At 42.1% G+C, this 27,533-nt stretch overlaps 1 protein-coding gene and 1 non-coding gene across 2 annotated transcripts; one reads left to right on the top strand and one right to left on the bottom strand.

Moving 5' to 3' along the window:
* Window positions 1-1,189: 1,189 nt before the first annotated feature.
* On the bottom strand, window positions 1,190-27,533 carry ACTR10 (actin related protein 10). Its single transcript, XM_049770438.1, has 13 exons — window positions 27,413-27,533; window positions 23,863-23,935; window positions 21,690-21,772; window positions 18,848-18,956; window positions 16,228-16,335; window positions 12,857-12,924; window positions 12,347-12,426; window positions 9,333-9,368; window positions 8,043-8,122; window positions 7,893-7,966; window positions 7,304-7,385; window positions 4,031-4,232; window positions 1,190-1,404 (listed from the first exon to the last, which is right to left on the bottom strand). The coding sequence occupies exons 1-13, from the start codon at window positions 27,487-27,489 to the stop codon at window positions 1,223-1,225; spliced, it is 1,254 nt and encodes a 417-aa protein (XP_049626395.1). The 5' UTR covers window positions 27,490-27,533; the 3' UTR covers window positions 1,190-1,222.
* On the top strand, window positions 9,679-9,782 carry LOC126004705 (U6 spliceosomal RNA). Its single transcript, XR_007493968.1, has one exon. It is a non-coding gene; the product is annotated as a U6 spliceosomal RNA (small nuclear RNA).

Here is a 27,533-nt window from a genome sequence, read left to right as displayed (position 1 = left end):
TTTTCAAGATATTATACTATCTAACATACTTAGACCAAAATAAATTTTTCTTTTTTTTTTACTTTTAGGTCACACCCACTGTGCTCAGGTAATACTCCTGGCTCTGCACTTAGGAATTACTCCTGCAGGATTTGGGAGAAAATAGCCACATGGGATGCTGGGGATCTAACCCAGGGTAGTCACGTCTAAGACAAACATCTCACCTGCTGTAGTATTGCTCACACCCTACCAAATGCGTTTTTGTTTGTTTGTTTTGGGGCCACACTTGGCGACACTCAGGGGTTACTCCTGGCTCTGTGCTCAGAAATTGCTTCTGGCAGGCTCAGGAACCATATGGGATGCCGGGAATCGAACCAGGGTCTGTCCTGGGTCAGCTGCAAGTAAGGCAAACACCCTGCCGCTGTGCTATCTCTCCAGCCTCTATCAAATGAAATTTTAGAAACAGAACCCATGTTGATATTTAAAATAACTGGTAATAGTTATTCATTTCTTCATTCAGTAGCTGCTGAAAATAATGAAATTAATGTCGTTTCTGGTGTCCAGAAAATATGTATGTGAATGTGGAGGGAATGTATAACAAACCTCTAAAGTCAAATTGATTTATTATATTTTATTGAATATAACTACAACAAACCTCATTAACATCAGCTACTGTTTGAGCACTATCCAAGACAAACAAGGTAAAAGAAATATTAAAGCAAAAGTTACAGAAATGCCTTCATTTCCATCTTCTTCATTTCTTTTTTTTTTTTTTTGGTTTTTGGGCCACACCCGGCGTTGCTCAGGGGTTACTCCTGGCTGTCTGCTCAGAAATAGCTCCTGGCAGGCACGGGGGACCATATGGGACACCGGGATTCGAACCAACCACCTTTGGTCCTGAATTGGCTGCTTGCAAGGCAAACGCCACTGCTGTGCTATCTCTCCGGGCCCCCATCTTCTTCATTTCACCTCTAGCAAAACTCCCAAGACTGTACAATCTGTAATGGATTAACATTGAAAATAAAAGCAAAGTTGAATATTATTTATTTATTTATTTAGGTTTGGGGGCCACACTTGGCGGCACTCAGGGTTTTTTCCTGGCTCTGCGCTCAAAAACTACTCCTGGTAGTGCTCGGGGGAGCACCTGGATGCTGGGGATCAAATCCGGGTTGGGGCATGCAAGACAAATGCCCCACCTGCTGTGCTATCACTCCAGCCCCAAAGTTGAATTTTAACCAAACTTTTATTTCTCTGTGGAAAATGCTCTCTTCATCAGTGGAGGCTGAGCTTTCCCAACATCAAATATTATTTCCAAAGGGGGGTTATTAAGAGAGCACCAATCCGGAATACGGCCCGTCTGGTTATAATATTCCTTGGCGATGGAACGGCTCCCAAGGATGTCTTGCAGTGCTCCAAAGATAGCCCCTGTGCAGGAAAGAGTTTTAATTAACAGTTGAAAAGTATCAATAGAAAACTTTACATATGCACACATCTACAACATTATGACAAAAATTAACTGGCAAAACTCAACAAATTCAAACTTTTATTTTGGGTAGGGGGGATCCACATCCAATTGTGCTCAGTGATCACTCTTGGCAGGGCTTAGGCCTCAAGACTCACTTTGAGCCATGAGGTGCCGTGGATCAGAAATAGATGGGCTTTGGGCCAGAGAAATAGCACAGCGGTAGGGTGTTTGCCTCGCATGTGGCTGACCCAGAACAAATCTGGGTTCGATCCCAGACGTCCCATATGGTCGCCTGAGCCTGCCAGGAGCGATTTCTGGGCATAGAGCCAGGAGGAACCTGAGTGATGCCGCCAGGTGTGACCAAAAACCAAACCAAAACGAAACAAAAAAAGTGAATAAGCCAGGTACTGCAAGGTCTTGCCCACAGTACTATCACTCTGGAATACCTATTCATACTTTTCACATACAGATCCAAATGTCTTATAATCTAGATTTTAAATGACAGGGTGAACTCCTAAGTACTATATGAAAGTATACACAAATATGCCAGATTAAAGAACATTGAACAGCACTGCACTGTCTACAGGCAGGTGAGTTAGAGAGGGTGCAATGTATTCTCAACAAAGTGTAACACAATCGACAGCATGCTGACTTTGCCACAACTGTGATTATGCCAGAGTTTTGATTATATCAATAAATACACTATATGCATCACTAGAAATCATAAGCATCTGAGTAATTTAAAAAGGTCTACAAATCATTCTGTTTGGGAGGACATTGTGGGTCAGACTAAACTCGTAGAAGTCAGCTGTTTAAAAATCAGTTTAGGGGGGCTGGGCGGTGGCGCTAAAGGTAAGGTGCCTGCCTTGCCTGCGCTAACCTTGGACGGACCGCGGTTCGATCCCCCAGCGTCCCATATGGTCCCCCAAGCCAGGAGCAACTTCTGAGCACATAGCCAGGAGTAACCCCTGAGCGTTACTGGGTGTGGCCCAAAAACCAAAAAAAAAAAAAAAAAAAATCAGTTTAGGGAGCCGGAGAGATAGCACAGTGGTGAGGTGTTTGCCTTGCAAGTGGCCAACCCAGGACCAATGGTGGTTCGAATCCCGCCATCCCATAGAGTCCCCCAGGCCTGCCAGGAGCAATTTCTGAGCAGAGAGCGAAGAGTAATCCCCGAGCACCACTGAGTGTGACCCAAAAACAAACAAACAAACAAAAAGTTTAGGATGGGGCCAGAGCAGTAGCACAAGTAGTAAGGCATCTCCCTGTGTGCGCCTAGGATGGACTGCAGTTCGATTCCCATCCCCGGAGTCCCATATGGTCCCTCAAGCCAGGAGCGATTTCTGAGCGCAGAGCCAGAGTAACCCGAGTGTCACCGGGTCTGGCCTCCCCACCTAAAAAAAAAAGGCTGAGGAGGGGCTGGAGCAATAGCACAGTGGCAAGAAGTTTGCCTTGCACACGGCCAACCTGAACGGACCTGGGTTTGATTTCCCAGCATCCCATATGGGCCCCAAGCCTGCCAGGAGCAATTTCTGAGCGCAGAGCCAAGAGTAACCCCCTGAGCATCACTGGATGTGACCTAAAACCATCCTCCCCCAAAAACAGTTTAGGAGGGGCTGTGATGGCTAAAAAGGGAGAGCGAGTCCGTGTTCCTGTAGCAGCAACAAACAGAACATAAACTGGGCCACGTTGGGCTGGAAAGATAGTACAGGGATAAGGAGACCACCGTAAATATGACCAACAGTATTTTTGTTTGTTTGTTTTGGGCCACTCCCAGCAGCGCTCAGAGATTACGCCTGGCTCTGCACTCCAGGATCTCTCTGGCTCGGGGACCATCTGTGATACCAAGGATCAAACTTGAGTTTGTCAAATGAAATGACAATAATCTAGCCCCAGTAATAGATATATAATTCTGAAGATTAATAAACTAAGGAAAAAGTAATCTTTTTTATTTTTTTTGGTTTTTGGGTCATACCCAGCAACGCTCTGGGGTCACTCCTGGCTCTACACTCGGAAATTGATCCTGGCAAGATCTGGGGACCACATGGGATGCCAGGATCCGAACCACTGGCCTTCTGCATGCAAGGCAAATGCCCTACCTCTATGCTAGCTCTCCAGCCCCCAAAAAGTCAATCTTTAAAGAAAATGTGAAACTCTAGTTTATTTTGACTTGCGGGGACCATATGGGATGCCGGGGGATTGAACCGCTGTCTGTCCTACGCTAGCGCTTGCAAGGCAAACACCTTACCTCTAGCGCCACCTTCCCGGCCCCAAAACTCTAGTTTATTAAGTGAACAATTTGAATACTTAATTGCTTAAAAGATTAATAATGCTACTGAGGAACCATATAATTATGAGATTTTGTTTTTGGGTTACCTAAATCCCAAAAGTTCCTGGTGAGGATTGAGGGATCAAATGGGGTGTCATGGATTGAACCTGGGTCAGTCACATGCAATGCAAGTGAATTCCCCTTGCAAGATCTCTCAATGTAATCTAACCATTATTGTTGTTGTTGTTGTTATTGTTATTATTATTATTATTATTATTATTATTATTTTAAGCATTACAGATTAAAAACTAGGTACTTACCTCCCAACCAAGCCACACAATTAGGCTTTGCAGGTGGGGTATGAATCCGGAAAGTCTTGGTGCCAAGTGTTTTTTTATATTTTGGTTTTTCTACCAAATACCTTATTTCTGCAAGCAACCTGTGGAGAAATCCTGGCAACATAGATGTGCCACCGATGACCACCAAGTTCTCGGCTAAATGCTTCCTGGTGTCTATTGGGCACTGTCATCAAAGAGAAATGGGAAAAAATTAATTTTAAATATATAAATAATGCTTGGACTTAAATAATTGTATTATTATTGTTATGAATTAAATAAGTGAAATATTGCTAAAAAGATCACAGCCAAGTTTTCTCTGATAAGAGAATTTTTCTTTTCTTTTTTGGGGGTGGGGGGGCCACACCCACAGCACTCAGGGGTTACTCCTGGCTCTGTGCTTAGAAATCGCTCCTGGCAGGCTGGGGGACCGTATGGGATACCGAAACCGAACCTGGGTGTGTCCCAGGTAGGCTAAGTGCAGGCAAACACCCAGTCACTGTGCTGTCATTCCAGCCCCAAGAGAATTTTCATGTAGCAAATACATCCATCATAGTAAATTTGCTATATGCTTAAAGATCCCTAAAATTTTTAGATGTTTTTTAAAATCTAATAGAACTTTTTGTGCTTTCTTTGGTTTTGGTGCCAGGGAAGAGAATCTGGTGACTCACAACTGTGAAGCACAATTCGACAAGTGAGTTTAATCTTTGGCCAATGTAGAATTTTAAATTCTGCAGGGGAGGCAGTAATATGCACTCTTTTTTAGTTTTCTTTGTGGGTCAGACCTTGTCCAATTTACTTCTGAGTCACTCCTGGCAGGGCTCTGGGAGCCAGAGGAGAGTGGAGTACTGAACTCAGATATGCTGTATCTGAGGAAAACACCCTAACTATTGTACTACTGATCTGGCTGCCAATAACATAAAAATATTCTAATTTTCAGGGCTAAAAGGAAATTCTACTTACTTTCTGTGTCGGGACCACAACCACAGTGCTCAGGGCTTACTCTCAGCTCTGCACTTACTCACGCCTGGCAGCGCGAAGGGGACTGACTATCAGGCGTATCAGGGATTGAACCTGGCTCACCTACATGCGAGACAATGCTGTACTATTTCTCCACACCGCTAAGGAAATACAATTTTTCACAGAAATGAAACAATTTTTCTAAGGTACTATCTTCAGAATATGATATCCAAGTCAATTCAGTGCGAAGGTTAACAATTCCCCTCAATCTAATATCTCAGCTTGTTTCCCCTTGTTTTGGGGGGTTCTGGCAGTGTATGGGGCCTGCGTGTTGCATGGGGTAAAGCCTGGACCTTCTTTTTTTTTTTTTTTTGGTTTTTGGGCCACACCCAGTAACGCTCAGGGGTTACTCCTGGCTATGCGCTCAGAAGTTGCTCCTGGCTTGGGGGACCATATGGGACACCGGGGGATCGAACTGCGGTCCGTCCAAGGTTAGCGCAGGCAAGGCAGGCACCTTACCTTTAGCGCCACCGCCCGGCCCCCAGCCTGGACCTTCTTTATGCAAAGCACATGCTCTAAGCAATGGAGCTACCTTCCAGCCCACAAACACCATTCCCCTAAAAATTATGTTTTCCTATCAGTTCTAAGAGTTAGAAATGTCAAAGTTCTTCACTGGTGTGATGTCTTTTTTCATAAAATCATTGCGTGGGGCCCTAGAGGTAAATGCTACCGTCCAAAGAAATGATACCTTATGTATCATGACCATTATACCAGCCATTAAACACAAAGATAAATGATCAAAATGGGCTGAAATTTAAGATTCAATACTATACAATCCTAATTTCCAAAAAGTTACAAGTCACATTATGTATTAAAAACACACACACACACAGGCCGGAGAGATAGCACAGCGGCGTTTGCCTTGCAAGCAGCCGATCCAGGACCAAAGGTGGTTGGTTCGAATCCCGGTGTCCCATATGGTCCCTCGTGCCTGCCAGGAGGTATTTCTGAGCAGACAGCCAGGAGTAACCCCTGAGCACCGCCGGGTGTGGCTCAAAATCAAAAAAAAAAAAAAAAAAAAAAAAAAAAAAAAAAAAAGAAAAACACACACACACACACTAATATCCTTGCTCTGGAAACAATGCATGTTATCTCCTTATAACTTCTTATCCCTGGATTTTAAATTTTGTAGGCACAATATTTAAATACTAAAGTAAAATTCATTAAACATAACACTAAACATAAAGACAAGGAGTAATACCTAAATAATACAGAAAATGCCATTTAAATGTTATTTTTTAAAGGAGACACATTGGAACTTACTATGAAATAAAATTTAAATATACATTTAAATTAAAATTTTATTTTATTTATTTATTTTTTTTGGAATAATTTTTTTTAATTTTTTTTCCTTTTTTTTAAATTTATTTAAACACCTTAATTACATACATGATTGTGTTTGGGTTTCAGTCATGTAAAGAACACCACCCATCACCAGTGCAACATTCCCATCACCAATGTCCCAAGTCTCCCTTCGCCCCACCCGACCCCCGCCTGTACTCTAGACAGGCTCTCCATTTTCCTCATACATTCTCATTATTCGGACAGTTCAAAATGTAGTTATTTCCCTAACTAAACTCATCACTCTTTGTGGTGAGCTTCCTGAGGTGAGCTGGAACTTCCAGCTCTTTTCTCTTTTGTGTCTGAAAATTATTATTACAAGGGTGTCTTTCATTTTTCTTAAAACCCATAGATGAGTGAGACCATTCTGCGTTTTTCTCTCTCTCTCTGACTTATTTCACTCAGCATAATAGATTCCGTGTACATCCATGTAATGCCATCCCTCTAAAGATACCCATGACATTCTTCAAAGAAGTGGATCAGACACTTTTGAAATTCATTTGGAACAATAAACACCCTCGAATAGCTAAAGCAATCATTGGGAAAAAGAATATGGGAGGAATTACTTTCCCCAACTTTAAACTGTACTACAAAGCAACAGCTATCAAAACAGCATGGTATTGGAATAAGGATAGGTCCTCAGATCAGTGGAATAGGCTTGAATACTCAGAAAATGTTCCCCAGACATACAACCACCTAATTTTTGATAAAGGAGCAGGAAATCCTAAATGGAGCAGGGAAAGCCTCTTCAACAAGTGGTGTTGGCACAATTGGATAGCCACTTGCAAAAAATTGAACTTAGACCCCCAGCTAACATCATGTACGAAGGTAAAATCCAAAGGATTAAATTAAAATTTTAAATAGTCACACATTGAAACTTAATATGAAAAAAAATACCTGCATAAGAGAATCCAATATCAAAGTAGCAACTGATTGCTCTTCATTATCTTGTTCAAAAAGAATTTCCACAACTGAATCTCTAATGAGAGTAAAAAAGAGATGCTATGTTGACATGATATAATGGTACAGTATTTTTATTGTTTATTTTTATTTTGGGGCTACACCTGTCGGCACCAGGATTTTTCCTGGCACTGCGCTCAGAAATTACACCTGGCAGGCTCAGGGGACCTTATGGGATGCTGGGCATCCAAGCAGGGTTGGCTGCATGGAAAACAAAGTCCTACATGCTGTGCTATCACTCTAGCACAGGCCTACCCAAATTTAAAATTAAAAATAAAAATCTAGGGGCCAGGGAGATAAAATGGAGGTAAGGCATTTGCCTTGCATGCAGAAGGACGGTGGTTTGAATCATGGCGTCCCATATGGTTCCCCGAGCCTGCCAGGAGCGATTTCTGAGCGTAGAGCCAGGAGGAACCCCTGAGTGCTGCCGGGTGTGACCCCCCCCCCAAATAAAACCCCAAAAATGAATAAAATAAAATAAAATAAAAATCTATTAATTATTTTACTCATGAAATTAAGGTCAAACCTGATTGATCCGAGAACATGTAAAATTTTCTCTCCATCCAGTGGGTAATCAACATTTGGGGGTGGTGTGGGACGCTGAAACACAAGTAACAAGAATAAGTATATGCCTTATAACGCATGGTAAAGAAAAATACATTTATTTTTAACTTACCTCTGTATTTCCATCAATATTAAATTTTGCTGCTTGGATATTCAATCCACGCTTCAGGTCACTTACAAAACAAGTACGAACTTAAACAGAAAAGAGAATTTGTTATGATTTGTGATCGACTCAATCTACACCCAGTTAAAACAATTGTACATTTAGTTCGAGTTAATCAATTCTTCACCCTTTTCTTTTGTGTTTTGGGCCACACCCAGTGGCGTGGAGGGGTTATTCTGGCTCTGTGCTCAGGAATTACTCCTGGCTGATCAGGGGAAATATGGGATGCCTCGGATCAAAACCAGGTAGGCCATGTACAAGGCAAATGCCCTACTTGCTGTGCTATCATTCTAGCCCCCTAAGTTTCTTTTTTGTTGTGGTTTATTTTAGGACCCTCCAGCAGTGGTCAGGGCTTAGCTAATGCTCTGTGTTCATGGCGCTCAGTGAGACAAAATTTCAGAAAATTCCATTTAAACACTATAATAAAAATACAGTCCAATACAGTAAAAACAATTTCCATCTTGTTAAATTCAATCCAAATCTACTCAATATTGTTATTTTATTTATTTATTTATTTATTTATTTATTTATTTATTTATTTATTTATTTATTTATTTATTTATTTTTGGTTTTGGGTCACACCTGGCAGTGCTCAGGGCTTCCTCCTGGCACTGCACTCACAGATCACTCATGTGCGCTGGGGGACCATACGGTGTGCAAGGGACCAACTAGGTCTGCTGCATGTAAGTAACATGCTCTATTCACTTTGCTCCAGCCCTGACTCTAACATATTTGTTAGAGCATTCAGGAGTTACTCCACTTAGGGATTACTCCTGGCTCTGCACTCAGAAATTGCTCCTAGATGTCTCTCCTAATATATTTGAATCTTAACTGTACAATTTTTGAAGTCAGCAAAGTGACTAACCTTATAAAAATGTATGTTAAGAAAACTTCAGCATACCCCCCCAAAAAACTCTAACAATATACAAAATATAACCAGTAGCTTCATTAAGCAACATAACTAATATTTCATAATATGCAAACAAATTCTCATGTAAACCAATAGGATGCCAGGGAATGAACCCAGTTTGGCTGCATGCAAGGTAAACACCTTACCCTCTGTGCTATCGCTCTGGCCCTAAACAAAAAGTTTTATTTCCAATTTTCCAAAGTCTAAATAGTATATAATTTTAGAATATACATAATAAAAATATTTTGTATCTGTGAAAATATTTAGAGATACACATTATCCATGCTAATAACTGAAGATAAAATAAACAAAAATGCAACTCAGTTTACCTTTAATGTCCTCTAAGATACCTTCTGGAATAGAACCTAAAGGCAGAAATGAAAATTTATTATCAGCAAAATTTATTAACTGGCATTCACAGTTCCACTGTCCATTTCAGCAAAAACTATAAAAATCATACTGCATTTTTTTTTGATTTTGGGGTCATACTAGGCAGTGTTCAGGGGCCACTTCTGGTTCTACACTCAGAACTCTCTTCTGGCAGGCTCAGGGGACCATATGGGATGCCGGGATTTGAACCACTATCCTTCTGCATGCAAGGCAAATGCCCTACCACCGTGCTGTTTCTCCAGCCCCCAAAACCATATTGTATTTTTAAAAGCTAAATAGAAAATTGTGCTTGCTTTGGCAGCACATATACTAAAATTGGAATGATACAGAGATTAGCATGGCCCCTGTGCAAGGATGACATGCAAATTCGTGAAGCGTTCCATATTTAAAAAAAAAAAAAGCTAAATAGAAAATTACATTTGGTTTTAGGTAAATGTCATCATCACTTCAAATGAGAGTATGAGAAAAGCACAGAATGATTTACTTTCCTGTGGAATAAAGAGTAAAAATGATAACAGAGACAGGACTGAGTAATGAATGACAAACCACTGAGCTAGCAAACGGAAAGGAGCTTGGGGTGCGGAAGATGAGACGAGAAGACAGTGGTGGGAAGTTGTAGGAACATGGTGGTTGCGGGTGCAGTAAGTTTATATATCAATACCATACAGATGAACATTATCCTAACTTCCTAATACTGTGGAATGACTGATATTATAATAAACCCTAATAAATAATATTAAGTAAGCTATAATAAGTTGTGAAAAGAAATATCATTCCAAGTGAAGCCTGTCTCGAATATAGGCAGGGGTGGGGAAGGAGGAAGATGGGGCATCGGTGGTGAGAATGTTGCACTGGTGAAGGGGGGCGTTCTGTTTATGGCTGAAACCCAACTACCATCATGCTTGTAATCATGGTGCTTAAATAAGAATTTTGTGTATATAATAAAAAAACCCCACAAGTGTTGAAGGCATAGGTGGTACAAGATTACAAGATGTCACAGATTTGAAAATTAGATTGAAAAACAAGGTCTTGAAAACACAAGATAATGAACATTACGTAGGGAATGACAAATACATTTTTTCCTCCTATAAAAACGTGTTGCTTATCTTGGGATAAAGTACTTAAAAAAGAAACGCAAGGCTGGGGACAAAGTGATAGTACAGTGGGTAGGGAGTTTGCCTTGCATAGCCAGCCTGGCCTCAATGCCTGGCATCCCATAAGGTATGCTGAACCCACCAGGAGTGATCCTGAGCACGAATCCAGGAGTAAGTCTAAGCATCACTGACCCCAAAACAAGTATGACCCCAAAACAAAAAGGGGTGTGGCTCAAAAAAAAAAACAAAAAAAAATTTTTTTCTTTTCTTTTTTTTGTTTTTGGGCCATACCCGGCGGTGCTCAGAGGTTCCTCCTGGCTCTGCACTCAGAAATCACTCCTGGCAGGCTTGGGGGACCATACAGAATGCTGGGGGTCAAACCTGGGTCTGTCCCGGGTCAGCCACATGCAAAGCAAACACCCTGTCACTGTGCTATCACTCCGGCCCCAGAAGATGCAGGTTTTACCTGGCATCGCATACCCCCAAGCACCATTCTGTATCTCCCAGTGTTATGTAGCGCTCCCCTTACGCCAGGTACTAGAATAAAAAGCGGTTAAACTGAGTTTCTAAGCACCACATACGACCCTGAGTACTGCCAGGAGTATATCGTGAGTACAGTTGGGTGTGGCCGAAAACACCAACCCCCAGCCTCATCCCCCCTCAAAATGTAGAAAACAAAAATAGCTTGAGATGACACACTGCCTCTTTACAAATAAACATCATCACAATATTAACAGGTTAGGGGCCGAAGAGACACCACAAGGGTAGATGGTTGTCTCAGAGTGACTCCTGAGCACTGCCAAGGGTAGCTCCAAAATGCAAAGGGCAAGAAACCTCGATGTTAGGGTCAACTCTGGCAGGCACATTTTGGGTCACACCTGGCAGTGCTCAGGGGTTACTCCTGGCCCTAGGCTTAGAAATCACTCCCGGCAGGCTCGGGGGACAATACGGGATGCTGGGATTTGAACCACTGTCCTTCTGCACGTAAGACAAACGCCCTACCTCTGTGCTCTCTCTCTGGCCCCGTGAACTGATTCTTTCAACAGTTCTGAAATGCAAAATTTTCTACACTGATGTTTGGGGTGGGAGGCACACCTAATGGTGCTGAGACACGTGGGAGATCACAGGAGGTCATGAAGATGGGAGATCTGTTACATGCAAGGCAAACATCTTAGCATCGGAACTACCTTATCTGTCACTGATGTTCTCTTTTTTGTTTTTTTTTTTGTTTGTTTGTTTGTTTTCATTTTGAGGTCACTCCCAGCTGTGCTTACACAACCCCAGTTCTGACCTTAGGGCTATCTAGGGGGGCTCTGGGAATCACATAGGTCAGCAGCGTGCAAGGCAAACTCCCTACCGCTGTGTTACCGCTCCAGCCCCTGATGTTTACTTTTTAAGGAGTTTTAAATTTGAGCTGCCTAAGGACATAGCTAATTTATACCATATGGTCATTTAAAAATATGATCGTCAAGTTTAGAAGTAAACATGTTTAAGGCCTGTTTAGGGATACATCTGACAACCAACAGCAAACCTTGTAGGAGATTAGATCACTTTTTAAAAGCTCGTAGCAAGTAAAAAGAGCAACAGAAAAACTGATCCCTAGAAACAGAGCACTACAGAAATCAAGAACAGGAAAAAATAAAAATAACAAATAATACAATATCATAAAGGAAGGCAAATGAGAAGATGGAGGATCAGAATGAATAAAAATAAAGAACAGAAACAAAGAAAGGGCTCAATATAAGCCACGTCGTCAAAAATGTTTCGAATGACGTTTGACGTAGGGGAGAGGAGGACAGCTATGGAATGGGGTGAAAGGCTGAAAAATGAAAAGAGAATGGAAGCTTCACATGTGTTACCCATCACAGAGGGGAGGCTCTGTTCTTTCTCAGCACTTGTATCAACAGTACATTGCTCCAGCAGTTGAGTTTCCAGTTCTCTGAAGGTCAGAAAGCAAAAGGTTACTAAAATTAAAATACCCAATCTGCTATTACCTTATACTCTTACAACAGATCTTTATTCTTTTTGTTTCTTTGTTTTTGGGCCACAACCGGCATCACTCAGGGGTCACCCCTAGCTCTGAACTCAGAAAAAACTCCTAGCAGGCTCAGAGAACCAAATGGGAGGCCGGGAATTGAACCTGAGTTGGTTGTGTGCAAGGTAATGGTGCCACCCGCTGTGCTATGGTTCCAGCCCCCTAGATCTTTATTCTTTAAGTGGTTTTACTCTTGAAAGATTAATATACTCAAAGTAAAGAGAGAACAAACAATTAAATGCCATATTACAAGTCCTCTTGCTCACTAAAAAAAAAAGGGCCTCTGTTTTTGTGGTACAAGTGAAACAAATATGCTAAATTCCAAGAAACTTACTTGTGAAGAGCTTTTCCTCCTAGGGGAAGAGCTCCCCAACAATTCAAAACTAGGATCCCTTCATATATCTACAGGGTAGTTAAGGATATTACTGTTTTAAGAGAGTCACCTTCTAAAGCATTGCTCTAAATCTGAAGTAACCAAATTTCTTTGACTTACCACCTCCTTTTTTTCTTGTTTGCTCTTGTTTTGGGGGCCACACCTGGCAGTACTCAAAGATCACTCTTGGAAGACTTAAGCAACCATACATGACACCAAGGGAGGGAACCAGGGTTGGCCGTGTACAAGGCAAGCACAAGCACACCACCCTCTGGCAATTTAAAATGACATATAGTTTGGGCCCGGAGAGATAGCACAGCGGTGTTTGCCTTGCAAGCAGCCGATCCAGGACCAAAGGTGGTTGGTTTGAATCCCGCTGTCCCATACGGTCCCCCGTGCCTGCCAGGAGCTATTTCTGAGCAGACAGCCAGGAGTGACCCCTGAGCACCGCCGGGTGTGGCCCAAAAAACAATAAATAAATAAATAAATAAATAAATAAATAAATAAATAAATAAATATACATGTAGCTCTCAAAATTGCAAGTCTTGTATTCATGCACATTAATCTTCTCAGTGAACTAAGAGCCAATATGATGCTAAGAGACCTTTACCTATGCTTTGCTTAAATGTTTTTTAATGACAAGAAATGAAATAAGACAGGGTCAGTAATTTTATTTTGGGACAAATAAATTACTAGAACATTCTTCCCAATGATAGTCTATAAACTATAATATTTCTGGGGCAAGTTACTATTTGCCAAGTTCTGTGTCAAACACTTTATGTACATTAATTACCTCACTTGAAACATCCCAAAGCCACCACATGAGGTTTGATTCCCATTTTGAAGGAAAAAAAATTAGACAAAAAAATTAAGCTACTGGGCCCGGAGAGATAGCACAGCGGTGTTTGCCTTGCAAGCAGCCGATCCAGGACCAAAGGTGGTTGGTTCGAATCCCGGTGTCCCATAGGGTCCCCCGTGTCTGCCAGGAGCTATTTCTGAGCAGACAGCCAGGAGTAACCCACACACCGCAGGGTGTGGCCCAAAAACCAAAAAAAAAAAAAAATAAATAAATAAAAAAATTAAGCTACTTAATCATCCTCAAATAACTAGCAAGAAGCACAGCTTCTGAAAACAGAAAAAAAAAAAAAAAAGGATTCTCGATTTCTGAACGAGCCCTTCAGCTATTTGAAAGCAGACTTCACATCAATCACTACTGAGCTTTAATTTTTCTTGATTAGGAACAAACAGAGAGTAATAAGATGCCTGTCTGGCAAGGGGTGAGCCTGGAGACTGCTAGACACCACAGAATCCTAAACTCAAATAGGAGTAATCCCTGAGTACCACTGGAGGTGACCTCAACCCAAAAATAGTAATAAAGGGCCCGGAGAGATAGCACAGCGGCGTTTGCCTTGCAAGCAGCCGATCCAGGACCAAAGGTGGTTGGTTCGAATCCCGGTGTCCCATATGGTCCCCCGTGCCTGCCAGGAGCGATTTCTGAGCAGACAGCCAGGAGTAACCCCTGAGCACCGCCGGGTGTGGCCCAAAAAAAAAAAAAAAATAGTAATAAAGTCACTATTAACAAACTAAAAGAAAAATAAAGTGGTGGAGAGATAATATAGTGGGTAAGGCACTTGCCTTGCACGCACTCAAGTGGGTTGGGCCCCTGGCTTTTCATGGTTCTTGAGCCCTGTCAGGAATAATTATTGAGCACAGAACCAGAAACTAGCCCTGAGCACAGTGGGCGTGGCTCAGAAAAACAAAACTAAAATTAATTTTTTTCTTATCATTTCAATTTCTGTAATTATATCAGGGTAGAATATTTCCTAGAAAATGATTCTCCTAGTCAATTTGTTTGTTTGTTTGTTTGTTTTGGGAACATATCCAGAAATGCTCAGGAGTTACTCCTGGCTCTGCACTCAGGAATCACTGTTGGGGAACCATATAGGATGCCAGAGATCAAACCTGGGTAGGCTGCTTACAAGACAAATGCCTTACCCACTGTACTATTGCTCCAGCTCCCAACTTTTTTTTAAATGATGACAGATTCTGGTTATATTTTATTTCTTTTAGTTCTTCTTATTTTTGGTTTTGGGGCTACACCCAACAGTTACTCCTGAGAGTGCACAGGGAACCATATGGGATACTGGGGATCGAACCCGGGTTGGTAGCATGCAAGGCAAATAAGTGCCCTGTCTTGTTATCCATCACTTCAGCCTCCTAATAAATCTTAATTAGCTGATATTTCTCTTAAAAACTGCACACAGTGCTGGGAGTTATTAAAACAGTCAGAGATCTTGGGGTTGGAGCAATAGCACAATGGTAGGGCATTTGCCTTGCATGCAGCTGACCCAGGACGAACCCGGGATGGACTGAGTTCAATTCCCGGCATCATATATGGTCCCGAGCCTACCAGGAGTGATATCTGAGTGAAGAGCCAGGAGCAACCTCTGAGCACCGCCAGGTATGGCCCAAAAGACAAAAAGATATATATATATATATCTATATATATATATAGATATATATATATATTAAAAGTCAGAGGTCCTGTTTTGCATGTGAATGCATTGGTTTCGATCCTTAGCACATGCACCTAAGACCCACAAAATAGCATGGAGAGATAGCATGGAGGTAAGGCATTTGCCTTTCATGCAGAAGGTCGGTGGTTCAAATCCCAGCATCCCATATGGTCCCCTGTGCCTGTCAGGGGCAATTTCTGAGCACAGAGTCAGAAATAACTCCTGAGCACTGCCAGGTATGACCCCAAAACAAAAAACAAACAAACAAACACAAAACAAACCAACCTCAGGGTCAGAGTGACAGTACAGTGGTTAGTGAGCTAACTCATATGCAGCTGAAGAGGTTTGATCCCTGGCATCCCACTGGTTCCCCCAAGCATTACCAGGAGTAATTCCTGATTGCAGAGTCAAGACTAATACCTTGGCACTGCCAGATGTGACCAAGAAAACTAAAAAAGGGGGAACTAATCACCTCCTAAAAACCTGAACACAAGAATTATGAAGTCTAATCCTTGGAGTAGAGACAGAGACGAAGCAGAACAACTTCTGTATTATTATTAATTTGTGGTATGGAATTAAAAGACCTCATACATGAAAGTGGAACTATATCCCTGGATTGCCAACTAATACTTTCAACAACAACAACAAGAAATTTAAGTATCACATCTTACATGTTTTTCCCACATAGTAATTCACATATGCATGCAGTAATCCAAAATAATTTAAAACAATTAAAACCATCTGTAATCTCTTAAATTTAATTCAAAGGAGAGTGCAAACTAAATAATTAATTAGCAAGCCGAGAAAAAAAGATACAGGTAGCACCAGGCTTTCTTTATAGCCACAATCCAGGACCATAGCCGAGTTTATCCCAAGGGTTAAAATGGCCATTAGATGACTCGGAGCAAGCAAGACAGATGGAACCTAAAAAAATCAACAAACCAGAAAAATTGTTAAGTCTCAGTAGTCACAGCTGTTTCTTTACATTTCAAATGTGTTTGAAATATTCACAGGAAGATTTTACATGCCCCTATGAGATTGTTCCAACCATTTTTTATAGCAATAAATTAAGAAGCGCTGCATCCTCTGGTCCAAGTTTTGTCAGCAGCCTGAATGGCTGAGAATCTGTGGGAAGGCTTCTCTCCCCCCAAAAATGAAAAATTGAACAAAAAAGCTAATATAAGACAGGCACCTGAAGGTATAACTCATAGGTCCTATAGGCATAAGACCGCCAGATTCCACCCTCAGTCCCACCCCACTTGCTGAAACACAGTTCCCAGAACTGCCTTTTGATATCCCTGGTGCCATAATAAAGCGTGTGACCAAAATGCTAAAACCAAGCGTGGTCTAGTTCGAGCACAACTAAGGGTGCGACCCCTAATTAGCACTGTAATCAAAATGTGCACAGCCTCTGACTCTTGTGATAGCACAAACGAGGGTGTGAAGACCTCAGCCAAGTGGAACGGGCCTCTCAGTCATCACAGTAAAGATGACAAAGGAAAGGGAAAGAGAAAAAAATATGAGATGAACCACCAAAACAAAACTGAAGGGCTACAAAAATTATTGGCTCTGTGTGTGACCTTTTTTAGTGAAAACTTGTTGTATTTAAGTCCAAAGCAATAGCATAATGGGTAGGGTATTTGCCTTCCATGCCACCAACCTAGGTTTGATCCCTGGCATTCCATATGGTCCCTTGAGCCTGCCAGGAATAATTTCTGAGCACAGAGTCAGGAGTATCCCCATACAGGCTGCACTGTGGCCCAAAAACAAGAATTAAAAGAAAATTAAAAAACCAAATAACGCCACAAACAAAAAAGAAAACTTGTTAGATATGGCAAAACACAAATGTCAGATAAATATTCAATTAAAATATCAAAGTAGGGCTAGAGCAGTGGTCAGCAACCTTTTTTTTTTCAACTGAGCCAAAGCTCTCCAAAACCGCGATTGAAATGTATTTTGAGAGCCACACAGGGCGCGCACTGACAGAGGCTAGGAGCAGAGTCCTGACTCCTGGAGCAGTCGCCCGGCTCTCACACAGAAGAGCCAAATTAAAAGTGGAAAGAGCCACCTGTGGCTCTCGAGCCGCAGGTTGCCGACCACTGGCTAGAACAATTGCATAGTGGGTAGGGTGTTTGCTTTGCGTGCAGTTGATTTGGGTTCAATCTCTGGCATCCCATATGGTCCCCCAGCCTACCAGGAGTAATTTCTGAGGGCAGAGCTAGGAGAAACCCCTGAGCAGCACCATGTATGGCCCCCAAAACAAAAACAAAATGAAACAGAAAGTTCTTCATAATCAAATAGCAAATAAAATAATTGCTGTATTTCCCTTCTCTAAGTAGACAGGGCAGGTATTCCAGTCACATAAATAAAGACAGTTACATACACAACTAAAACCAAATGCTAGCATGTAAATTGTAGGCACCTGTCTATTGTTTTTTGACTTGCTGTGGCACCTGCCTATTTTATTAATAGGTACTTGTGCTACAACAGATAAAACGGATATGACTTTCTGTTTTTTGTTTTTTTTTTTTTGGTTTTTGGGCCACACCCGGTAACGCTCAGGGGTTACTCCTGGCTATGCGCTCAGAAGTTGCTCCTGGCTTGGGGGACCATATGGGACGCCGGGGGATCGAACCACGGTCCGTCCAAGGCTAGCGCAGGCAAGGCAGGCACCTTACCTCTAGCGCCACCGCCCGGCCCCCGACTTTCTGTTTTTTACGTTCTCACTACTGATAACCAAATTCCTAAATCGATGGCATCAAAAAGGAGTATATACATTCTTCAGATTTGTTCTGCCAAACTAACCTGTTAATATTAATTATACTTATCTCATACAGATGCTGTTTTTTTAATATAAGTCATATAAGTGATATCAAGACACAATCATTTCTGCAGTTCCCTCTTACATAGACGTACACTATTTTGTGTCCCACCCTGCAGTGTCAGGGTTCACTCCTGGCAATGCTTTGGGGACCATACACAGTGTTGGGGATTGAAGCAGGGAAGGCCACAAATGGACCAAGAGCTTTATGACCCTTAAGGACTGAGCCGGGAGCAGCCTTTACGCACTGCATTTTGGGCTTGGACCCTGCCAAAATAACAAAGGTAAAGCGATGAAAATTCTAAAAATGAAAGACAACATCATGAAATCTAGAACAAATTGTTTTACTTCTGAAAAAAGACCCCTAACAGAAGAACCTACATTAAAGTAAGTTACAGAAGCTTTAATAACTAAAACAATTATCTAAGTATTGATTGCGATATCAACAATTATAATTACTTATAATTATATTTAAAAAGTACAGATTCAATTAGCTGAGATTTCAATTTACTGTCTCTAAATTTGTTAAAATTAAATGCAACTGTGTAGTATATACAATCAAAGGAAATAAAAATTTAAGCTCTGAGTATCTACCAAGAACAGCAAAATAGTTACCTCAAAGTATTTGAAAAGAACACGCGTGAGTGTCTCTCTGAAGTGGGAAGGACATAGCACGGATTCGATGACCACAACTCGGCGGTCTCTGGGATTCACCAACAAATGCCTGCAAAGTATAATCTTGTTAAAGATATGCAAAAGCCCATTTTACTCTGGTACATGATCTAGTTTTCTAGGAGTAAGAAAAGGACTACAGGGGCCAGAGTGAAAGCACAGTGGTAGGGTCCTGGCATCCCATATGGTCCCCTGAGCTTGCCAGGAGCAATTTCTGAGCGCAGAGCCAGGAGTAAGGTCTGAGCACCTCTGGGTGTGGCCCCAAAACCAAACAAACAAATAAAAAAAAAGTTCTTTCTTCAGGTGTAGAAGTTAATGCAAAGGACTAATTGATTGTATTGTGCAGTTGTGCTTAGGAGGTCTGTGTTTGACTGCTGGTACTACGGGGCTCCCCAGGCACTCCCAGGTAATGCTCCTGGAGATGGTCCTGAGTACCATCAGGAACAGACCCAAAAGAAATCACTCTTTTCAGCTTAAAAATTCATCTATGGAGGGCCCGGAGAGATAGCACAGCGGTGTTTGCCTTGCAAGCAGCCGATCCAGGACCAAAGGTGGTTGGTTCGAATCCCGGTGTCCCATATGGTCCTCCGTGCCTGCCAGGAGCTATTTCTGAGCAGACAGCCAGGAGTAACCCCTGAGCACTGCCGGGTGTGACCCAAAAAAAAAAAAAAACCAAAAAAAAAAATCATCTATGGGGACTAGGTAGATAGTACAAAGAGCTGTAACATGTGCTTTCTGAGCATGAGCCTTGGGTTCTATCTCCAGCACTGCAAGGAGAGACCTCTAAGCACCTCTGGAGTGCTCATGCACAGAAACTGGGTTTGGCCCCAAATAAACACTGGAGAAATAAAGAAAATTATTTAAGCTAAATAGGCTCGCCAAACTCCAAATATTCAAAAATTTTTAACTCAGAAAGCTTTCAAGTACAAATATCTGCCATTTCCAGTATATATATTTGGTTTCTGGACCACCCCCAGAGAAGCCCAAAAACCAAAAAAGAAAAAAGAAATTACTTCTGTGGTACTCAGGGGACCATATGGGTCGGCAGAGATAGAAGCTGGGCTAGCAGTGTGCAAGGCAAGCAAGCATCTTACCTGCTGTACTATCTCTCAGCCCCTTCCACATTATTTTTTTGTTTTGGGGCCACACCCATTGACGCTCGAGGGTCCCTCCTGGCTCTGTGCTCAGAAATCGCTCCTGGCTTGGGGGACCACATGGGATGTCAGGGAAGATCAAACCCAGGTCCATCCTAGGTCAGCCGCGTGCGAGTCAAGTGCCCTACCACTGAGCTATCACTCTGGCCACCCCCTTCCACATATTTTAATAGAAATATTTATCCCGTTGATTTTTGTCTACTTGATCATACATACACAAATATTCGGTTTGTGGTCACAGAGAGCTACACAAGGCTACTCCTGGCTTGCACATGGGATCATTCTTGTTGGTGCTCAGGGCTCCAGGAGTCCATGTGGTGCAAGGGGTTCAAACTGGTCTCCAGCACATGAAGCATGTTAGCCACTGAGCTCTTTCCAGTCCTCAGCAATTTGCTTTATTCATGATCAATTTAACTAAGATGCCTTTGTGGGCCAGTACATATGAAGTTAGAATTAAGTTTTTGAAGGGGGTGAGGAGACTCCTGCAGAGTGCTCAGGGGCTGGGGCTGACTCACCCCAATACTCAGCAGTGAGGCCTGATATTTCAGTGCTTGGGGTCAATAGGGCCATATAGAGTGGTGCTGTCTGCTATGCGGTATCAGGAACTGAACTCAGGTTCAAGCAGAGGCAAGACATGTGTTTCAATTTAAAACTATATTAAATTATTCCCTACACAGGAAGTTCCTTTTCTTTTCTTCTCCACTTTCTAGTAAACTTTTCTACATTCTTTTTTTTTTTGGGGGGGGGGGGTCACACCCAGCGGTGCTGAGGGGTTACTCCTGGCTGTCTGCTCAGAAATAGCTCCTGGCAGACACGGGGGACCCTATGGGACACCGGGATTCGAACCAACCACCTTTGGTCCTGGATCGGCTGCTTGCAAGGCAAACGCCGCTGTGCTATCTCTCCGGGCCCACTTTTCTACATTCTTAAAAAAATATCAAAAGACATGTGCTATGTGCTTCAGGAGCCAGAAAGATAGCATAGTTTGAAAGGTGCTTATACAGGACCAACCCAGGTCTGATCCCTGATACCACTACATGGTGCACCACCAAGAGTGATTCCATAGTGCAGAACCAGGAGTAATTCGAGTCTCATTGAGTGTGGCCCAAAATCAAAAGCGAAAACAACATACATGCTTCAGCATTTTGGGGGTGGGGTGGGAGCCATACCCATTGGCGCTCAGGGGTTACTCCTGACTCTGTGATTAGAAATCGCTCCTGGCAGGCTGGTGAGACCATATGGGATACAGGGATCAAACTCAGGTTGGTCCCTGGTCCGCTGAGTGCAAAGCAAACACCCTACCCGCTGTGCTATCGCTCCGGCCCTGCTTCAGCATTTTGAACCTTTTCTTATAACTCTATTTTAACAGCAGTGTAATATTTCTTTTTAACGTAAGTGAACATAGATTATTCTACTTTATTAATGGCCTGCTAGTTTAATTATCCCCTTTATGCTTGTCAGTTTTCTAATCTTCAAGTACATTTTTGAAAAGGTTGAAAACACGCAAGCAAACAGAATGGGAGTCCAATTTTTTGTTTTGCATACATGTAATAAAATAAATATCACTGTTGGTTGGTTTTAGCAAGGAAGGCTCCTAGAAGCTGGGGAACCGAATAAACAACTGCACTTACCTGAAATACAGTATGTGGATGAATTCCTTTAGGTAGGAATACAATTCTTCTGTATTGATATTATATTGAACAACTTTGATAGGCTATAGAAAATTGGAAACAATTCAGTTTGAACAATGAAATAATAAAATTAACATAAACTTATTGTTCTAGTAATAACAACTAAATTTGTAGGTGCACAGGTGCTCCCTGGGCCCATGAACATGACCTCTGCATGCACCCTGTCCACCTGCGTCTCCCCTCTTGAGATGTAAGTCTTCTCTGTGGACTTATTTAACTTAATGCTCTTTCTTATCCTCTCCATGCCCTTCCTCAATACCTTCAAATAAAACCTGCTTTTACTTAAAAAAACTTTTTGTATGTAGAATAAATGTAAACACTAGGTTAATCATGTACATTAGGAATCTCTAAAAACTGGCATATACGAGATGAAGGATATTTGGTTTGTTGTGCTAACAGTGAATGTCCAAAAGTATGTCCATGTTCCTGTGCAATTTTTCCTGCATCTGACTTGTCCTCGTGTTTTGTTCTAGAACCACACTCAGTGATGCTCAGGGCTTACTTAGTCCTGGCTGTGTTCAGGGAATACTCCTGGTGATGTTGGGGGACCATGTAGAGTACCAAGGATTGAGCCTGGCTCAATACATACGACTTCATACAAGGCAAGCTTGTACTATTGTTGTACTATCACACCAGGCTCTGACTTATCATTTTGGCAAGACTGCTGAGTATGGCTCCAAAATTAAAAAAAAAAAAAAAAAAAAAAAAAAAAAAAAACCTACCTTTCTGGTAGATTCTAAGTTTCAGGGCCAAGAATTGGTTCTGGTTTACTTATGATTTAAGTTCCTTCAGCTGATTTAGTGCCAAAATATAGCACAAAATACAGTTCAGGGCCCGGAGAGATAGCACAGCGGCGTTTGCCTTACAAAATACAGCTCAAAATTATGTTAGCAAAAATAAAAACTTAAGGGCCAGAGCATTAGTACAGGGGTGTAGAGTGCTTGCCCTGCACAAAGCCAACCTGGGTTGTAGCAACCAGGCATCTTATATAGTTCCCTAAACCCTTCTAGGAGGGATCCCTGAGCAGAGCCAGGACTAAGCTCATGGGCAAAGCTGGGTGTGGCCCAAAAAAAAAAACAAAAATAAATCACACTCAAGTCATTAGCACTAAAGCAGTTCAAACTTTCTTAATAATAAGTATGAAACATGTGTTTAACCTATTTATTATCCTCAAAGATCTCTAAGTACATATATAGATCATTAGCAGACTTTTTGTTTTGTTTTAGGGCTACAGTTGGCCATGCTCAGGCTTTTCTCATGGCTGAGCTCAGAAATTACTCCCAGAATGCTCAGAGGATCATATGGAATGCCAGGGATCAAACCCAGGGCAGGCCGTATGCAAGACAAATGCCCTACACACTGTGCTATAGCTTCATTCCCTTTTCTTTCTTTCTTTCTTTCTTTTTTTGTTTTTTTTTTTTTTGGATTTTGGGCCACACCTGGTGGTGCTCAGGGGTTACTCCTGGCTGTCTGCTCAGAAATAGCTCCTGGCAGGCACAGAGGACCCTATGGGACACCGGGATTCGAACCAACCACCTTGGGTGCTGGATCGGCTGCTTGCAAGGCAAACGCCACTGTGCTATCTCTCCGGGCCCCTCTTTTTTTTTTTTTTTTATTTGTTGTTCAGTCCCTTTTCTTTTCTTTTTTTTGGTTTTTGGGCCACACCCGGTGACGCTCAGGGGTTACTCCTGGCTATGCGCTCAGAAGTCGCTCCTGGCTTGGGGGACCATATGGGATGCCGGGGGATCGAACCGCGGTCCGTCCGAGGCTAGCGCAAGCAAGGCAGGCACCTTACCTTTAGCGCCACCGCCCGGCCCCCCTTTTCTTTTGGTTTTTTGTTTGTTTGTTTGTTTGTTTGTATGTTTTGTTTTTGGGTCACACCCAGCAGCGCTCAGGGATTCCTCCTGGCAGGCTGGGGGACCATATGGAATGCCGGGATTCGAACCACCAATCTTCTGCATGCAAGGCAAAAATGCCTTACCTCCATGCTAGCTCTCCAGCCCCAACAATTCCTTTTCTTAAGTCATATATTTATAACTAGTTTTGCTAATCTTATTTGATATCCCAATTTAAACATATTTTATAGTTTTTGATAATATGTTAAAAAGATTACCTTAGGAACGCCAGCTTTTTTAATCACACTGGGAACTATACATCTTGGACTAGTTTCTCCAGCAAATCCACACCTGTAAATAAACAGAAAACTGTAACTTTTTTTTTTTTTTTGGTTTTTGGGCCACACTCGTTTGATGCTTAGGAGTTACTCCTGGCTATGCGCTCAGAAATCGCTCCTGGCTTGGGGGGACCATATGGGACATCTGGGGATCAAACCGTGGTCCGTCCTACACTAGCACTTGCAAGGCAGACACCTTACCTCTAGCGCCATCTTCCTGGCCCCACATATTTTTACCAGAACAAAGTTTTCCCATAAATTTTCAAAACACTGGCCACAAAAATGTCTAGATCATTAAAAAATAGCTAATGCATTAAAAGAAGGGTAGCTAAGAAAAAGATTGTCATTTATTCATATAATGGTGTATTGAAGGGAAAATGTTTCAAATATCTATTATTTTAAGGCATTACTATAATTTTGTTTGTTTTTTAGGCTACACCCCAAGTGCCCAGGGGTTACTCTTGGCAAGGTAAGAGGACCATATGAGATTCTGGGACTCGAACTCATGTCAGCTACATACAAGGCAAACACACTACCTGCTGTACTATCGCTCGGGCTCAAGACAGTATTATTTTTAATCTAGTTTTAAATTTTTACCTGTATAGGAGAGGTGTTGGAGTCTTGAGTACGGGGTGGTACGTGTGTGTTTGTGTGTGTGTGTGTGTGTGTGTGTGTGTGTGTGTGTGTGTGTGTGCTGTCGGAATTATGTGAACAGAAGACCACTAAAAACAGTATTGTACATCACAGAACTTCAATTAAAATAAATTTTAAAATGTGTGGACGGTGTGATAGCAGTGGGTAGGAGGACATCTGTATTGCACTCGGCTTATCCCTGACACCACAGTTGGCTCACCACATTCACCAGTAGTAATACCTAAGCTCAGGCAGGAATAAGTCCTGAGCACCACTAGGTGTGGCCCCAAATCCAAATTAATCAATAGAATAAAGGCAACGTATCACTGCAAATCTGGCCCTATACACCATTAACACGACTTTATTCATAAAATCCAAATGTCATTTATAATTCCGTCATCCGAATTCTAATATATTTTGCTCCCAGTGATGAGCTTGCTTGCTTATTTATGCTATTCATATTAAAAAGTTACAATCGGGGCCTGGAGAGATAGCACAGCGATGTTTGCCTTGCAAGCAGCCGATCCAGGACCAAAGGTGGTTGGTTCGAATCCCGGTGTCCCAAGTGGTCCCCCGTGCCTGCCAGGAGTTATTTCTGAGCAAACAGCCAGGAGTAATCCCTGAGCAATGCTGGGTGTGGCCCAAAAACCAAAAAAAAAAAAAAAAAAAAAGTTACAATCATGCTGTTTCTAATCATGAACTAATACACTAAGCCTCTGTCAAATTCGTTTTCATTTTTATCATTTTTTTTTCTTTTTAGTTTTTGGGCCACACCCGGCGTTGCTCAGGCCTTTGGTCCTGGATTGGCTGCTTGCAAGGCAAACGCCGCTGTGCTATCCCTCCGGGCCCATTTTTATCATTTTTTAAAAATGCTACTTTTTAATGACACTCTCCTTACCTGCATAGATATTTCCACTCCTAACAAAACTACTTTGAAAACATTGTTCTATGTGACCACCATCTACGTTTAGTCAGTGTCTCAATAATGGATAAAAAACCTATTTATTATGTGCCAGCTAGTGATGAAAGATATGTAAGGAGCCCTAGCATGATCTGCCAATATTTTAGGGTTTGCACATCTGTGGCTTTCTTTCGGTGCTAAAACTTCTTAAGACCAGTGCATCTCCTTTGAGGATTACTACTAGATATAAATTGCCCTTTAAGTCACATTACATTCCCTGAGAGTTCAGAAGCAACAATAGATCTGGAGGATCTATTTATTTTTTTACAGGTCTCATTCACTTTTATGAATTCAGTCGCTCTCTTTTAATTTCCAACTCTTGGGAAGCAATGATTGTGCCTTCCACACATTTGGATTTCAGGCAACCAAATAATTGGACCCATTAATCAATGATTAATGATAAGCATCATCAAGAGTTGGGCTGGGCCCAGAGAGATAGCTCAGTGGCATTTGCCTTGCAAGCAGCCGATCCAGGACCAAAGGTGGTTGGTTCAAATCCCGGTGTCCCATATGGTCCCCCGTGTCTGCCAGGAGCTATTTCTGAGCAGACAGCCAGGAGTAACCCCTGAGCAACGCCGGGTGTGGCCCAAAAACCAAAAACCAAAAACCAAAAAAAAAAAAAAAAAAAAAGAGGTGGGCTGCCAGATGAGCAGCTAAAGAAAATGTGGTATATACTATACACAACAAAATTCTATGACTCTGTTAGGAAAATGATGCCATGAGATTTTCCTATACATAGATGGCTATTATGCTGAGTGAAATGAGTCAGAGGGAGAGAGAAAGATATAGAATAGTCGCACTCATCTGTGGAATTTTTAAAAGAGAGAGAGAGAGAGAGAGAGAGAGAGAGAGAGAGAGAGAGAGAGAGAGAGAGAGAGAGAGAGAGAGAGAGAGACATTATTGTAATAATACCCAGAGACAGTAGAGATGAGGGTTGGAAGGACCGGCTCATGAAATGAAGCTCACGATAATAAGTACACCAACAACTATCATGACAATGGTAGTGAGTGAGAGAAATAGAAGGCCTGTCTCAGAGAGAGGCAGGGGATGGGGGAGGAAGGAGATGGGAGGTATTGGCGGTTGGGGGCATTGGTGATGGAAAAGTTGCACTGGTGAAGGGGGATGTACTTTTTAATAACTGACATCCATCTACAAACATGTCTGTAATCATGGTGCTTAAACAAAGATATCATTATTAAAAAATAATAAATAGAAATGTTAAAAAATAAGAGGATCAGATTGCACTGCTCCTTGGCACAGCAGACAAGCCAAGGCAGTCATGACTGTTGTCAATGTGGGTCCCAACCACCGACTGCTGTGTCATCTCTTGCCAAGCTAGCACCATCCCCCAGGTGGGCCTGAGCACCCAAGTCAATGGCCCTGAGATCTCCTGGGTCTCTGAGGCATCTGTCAGCCCGGTGGGCCTAAACAATAACACAAACAACAAACATAAACAATACACAAGGAGAAACAAGGAACATTAACCACAAAATCATAAACAATAACACACACAAACAATAAACAATAACAATAAAACAAGCAGTAAACAACACCATCAACAAAGAATGACACATCCAATAAACACAACACAAACAATAAACATAAGCAACAACACAAACAATAAACAACATGGACAATAACAAGCATAAACAATAACATGATCAATAAGCACAATCAATAAACAATAAATATAAACAATAAACAGTGACATAAACCATGACAGATGATAAACATGAACAACACAATAAACAATCACATGGCCAATAATACAAACACTAAACATGAACCATAAGCAACACCACCAGCCATGACAGCTGCCCCAGGTCCCAAGCAGAAATGATGGGGGCGAGGTGGGCCCCGGGCTGTGGCTGCCCCGCCTCCCCGGCCGGGACTCACTTGGTGAAGGCCTCGCCCAGGTCGAGCACCACGGCCGTCTTCTCCCCGCCGCTGCCCAGGCCCTCGTAGAGCGGCATGGCGCCGGAGCAGGACGGGCTGCAGAAACTGACAGGGGAGCCGG

The sequence above is a fragment of the Suncus etruscus genome, chromosome 3 (assembly GCF_024139225.1).
Source record: "Suncus etruscus isolate mSunEtr1 chromosome 3, mSunEtr1.pri.cur, whole genome shotgun sequence".
In the NCBI taxonomy this organism is placed as follows: Eukaryota; Metazoa; Chordata; class Mammalia; order Eulipotyphla; family Soricidae; genus Suncus; species Suncus etruscus.
Note: the sequence above shows the minus strand (reverse complement) of the source record. Positions and strands in the feature narration are given on the sequence as shown.

Coding starts and splice junctions, on each gene's coding strand:
- ACTR10 (XM_049770438.1), bottom strand. CDS start 27,489: ATGCCGCTCTACGAGGGCCTGGGCAGCGGCGGGGAGAAGACGGCCGTG. Junction 12,427..12,856: donor GGAGGAAAAGCTCTTCACAA/GTAAGTTTCTTG, acceptor TCTGACCTTCAG/AGAACTGGAAACTCAACTGC. Junction 8,123..9,332: donor TATCTTAGAGGACATTAAAG/GTAAACTGAGTT, acceptor TTTCTGTTTAAG/TTCGTACTTGTTTTGTAAGT.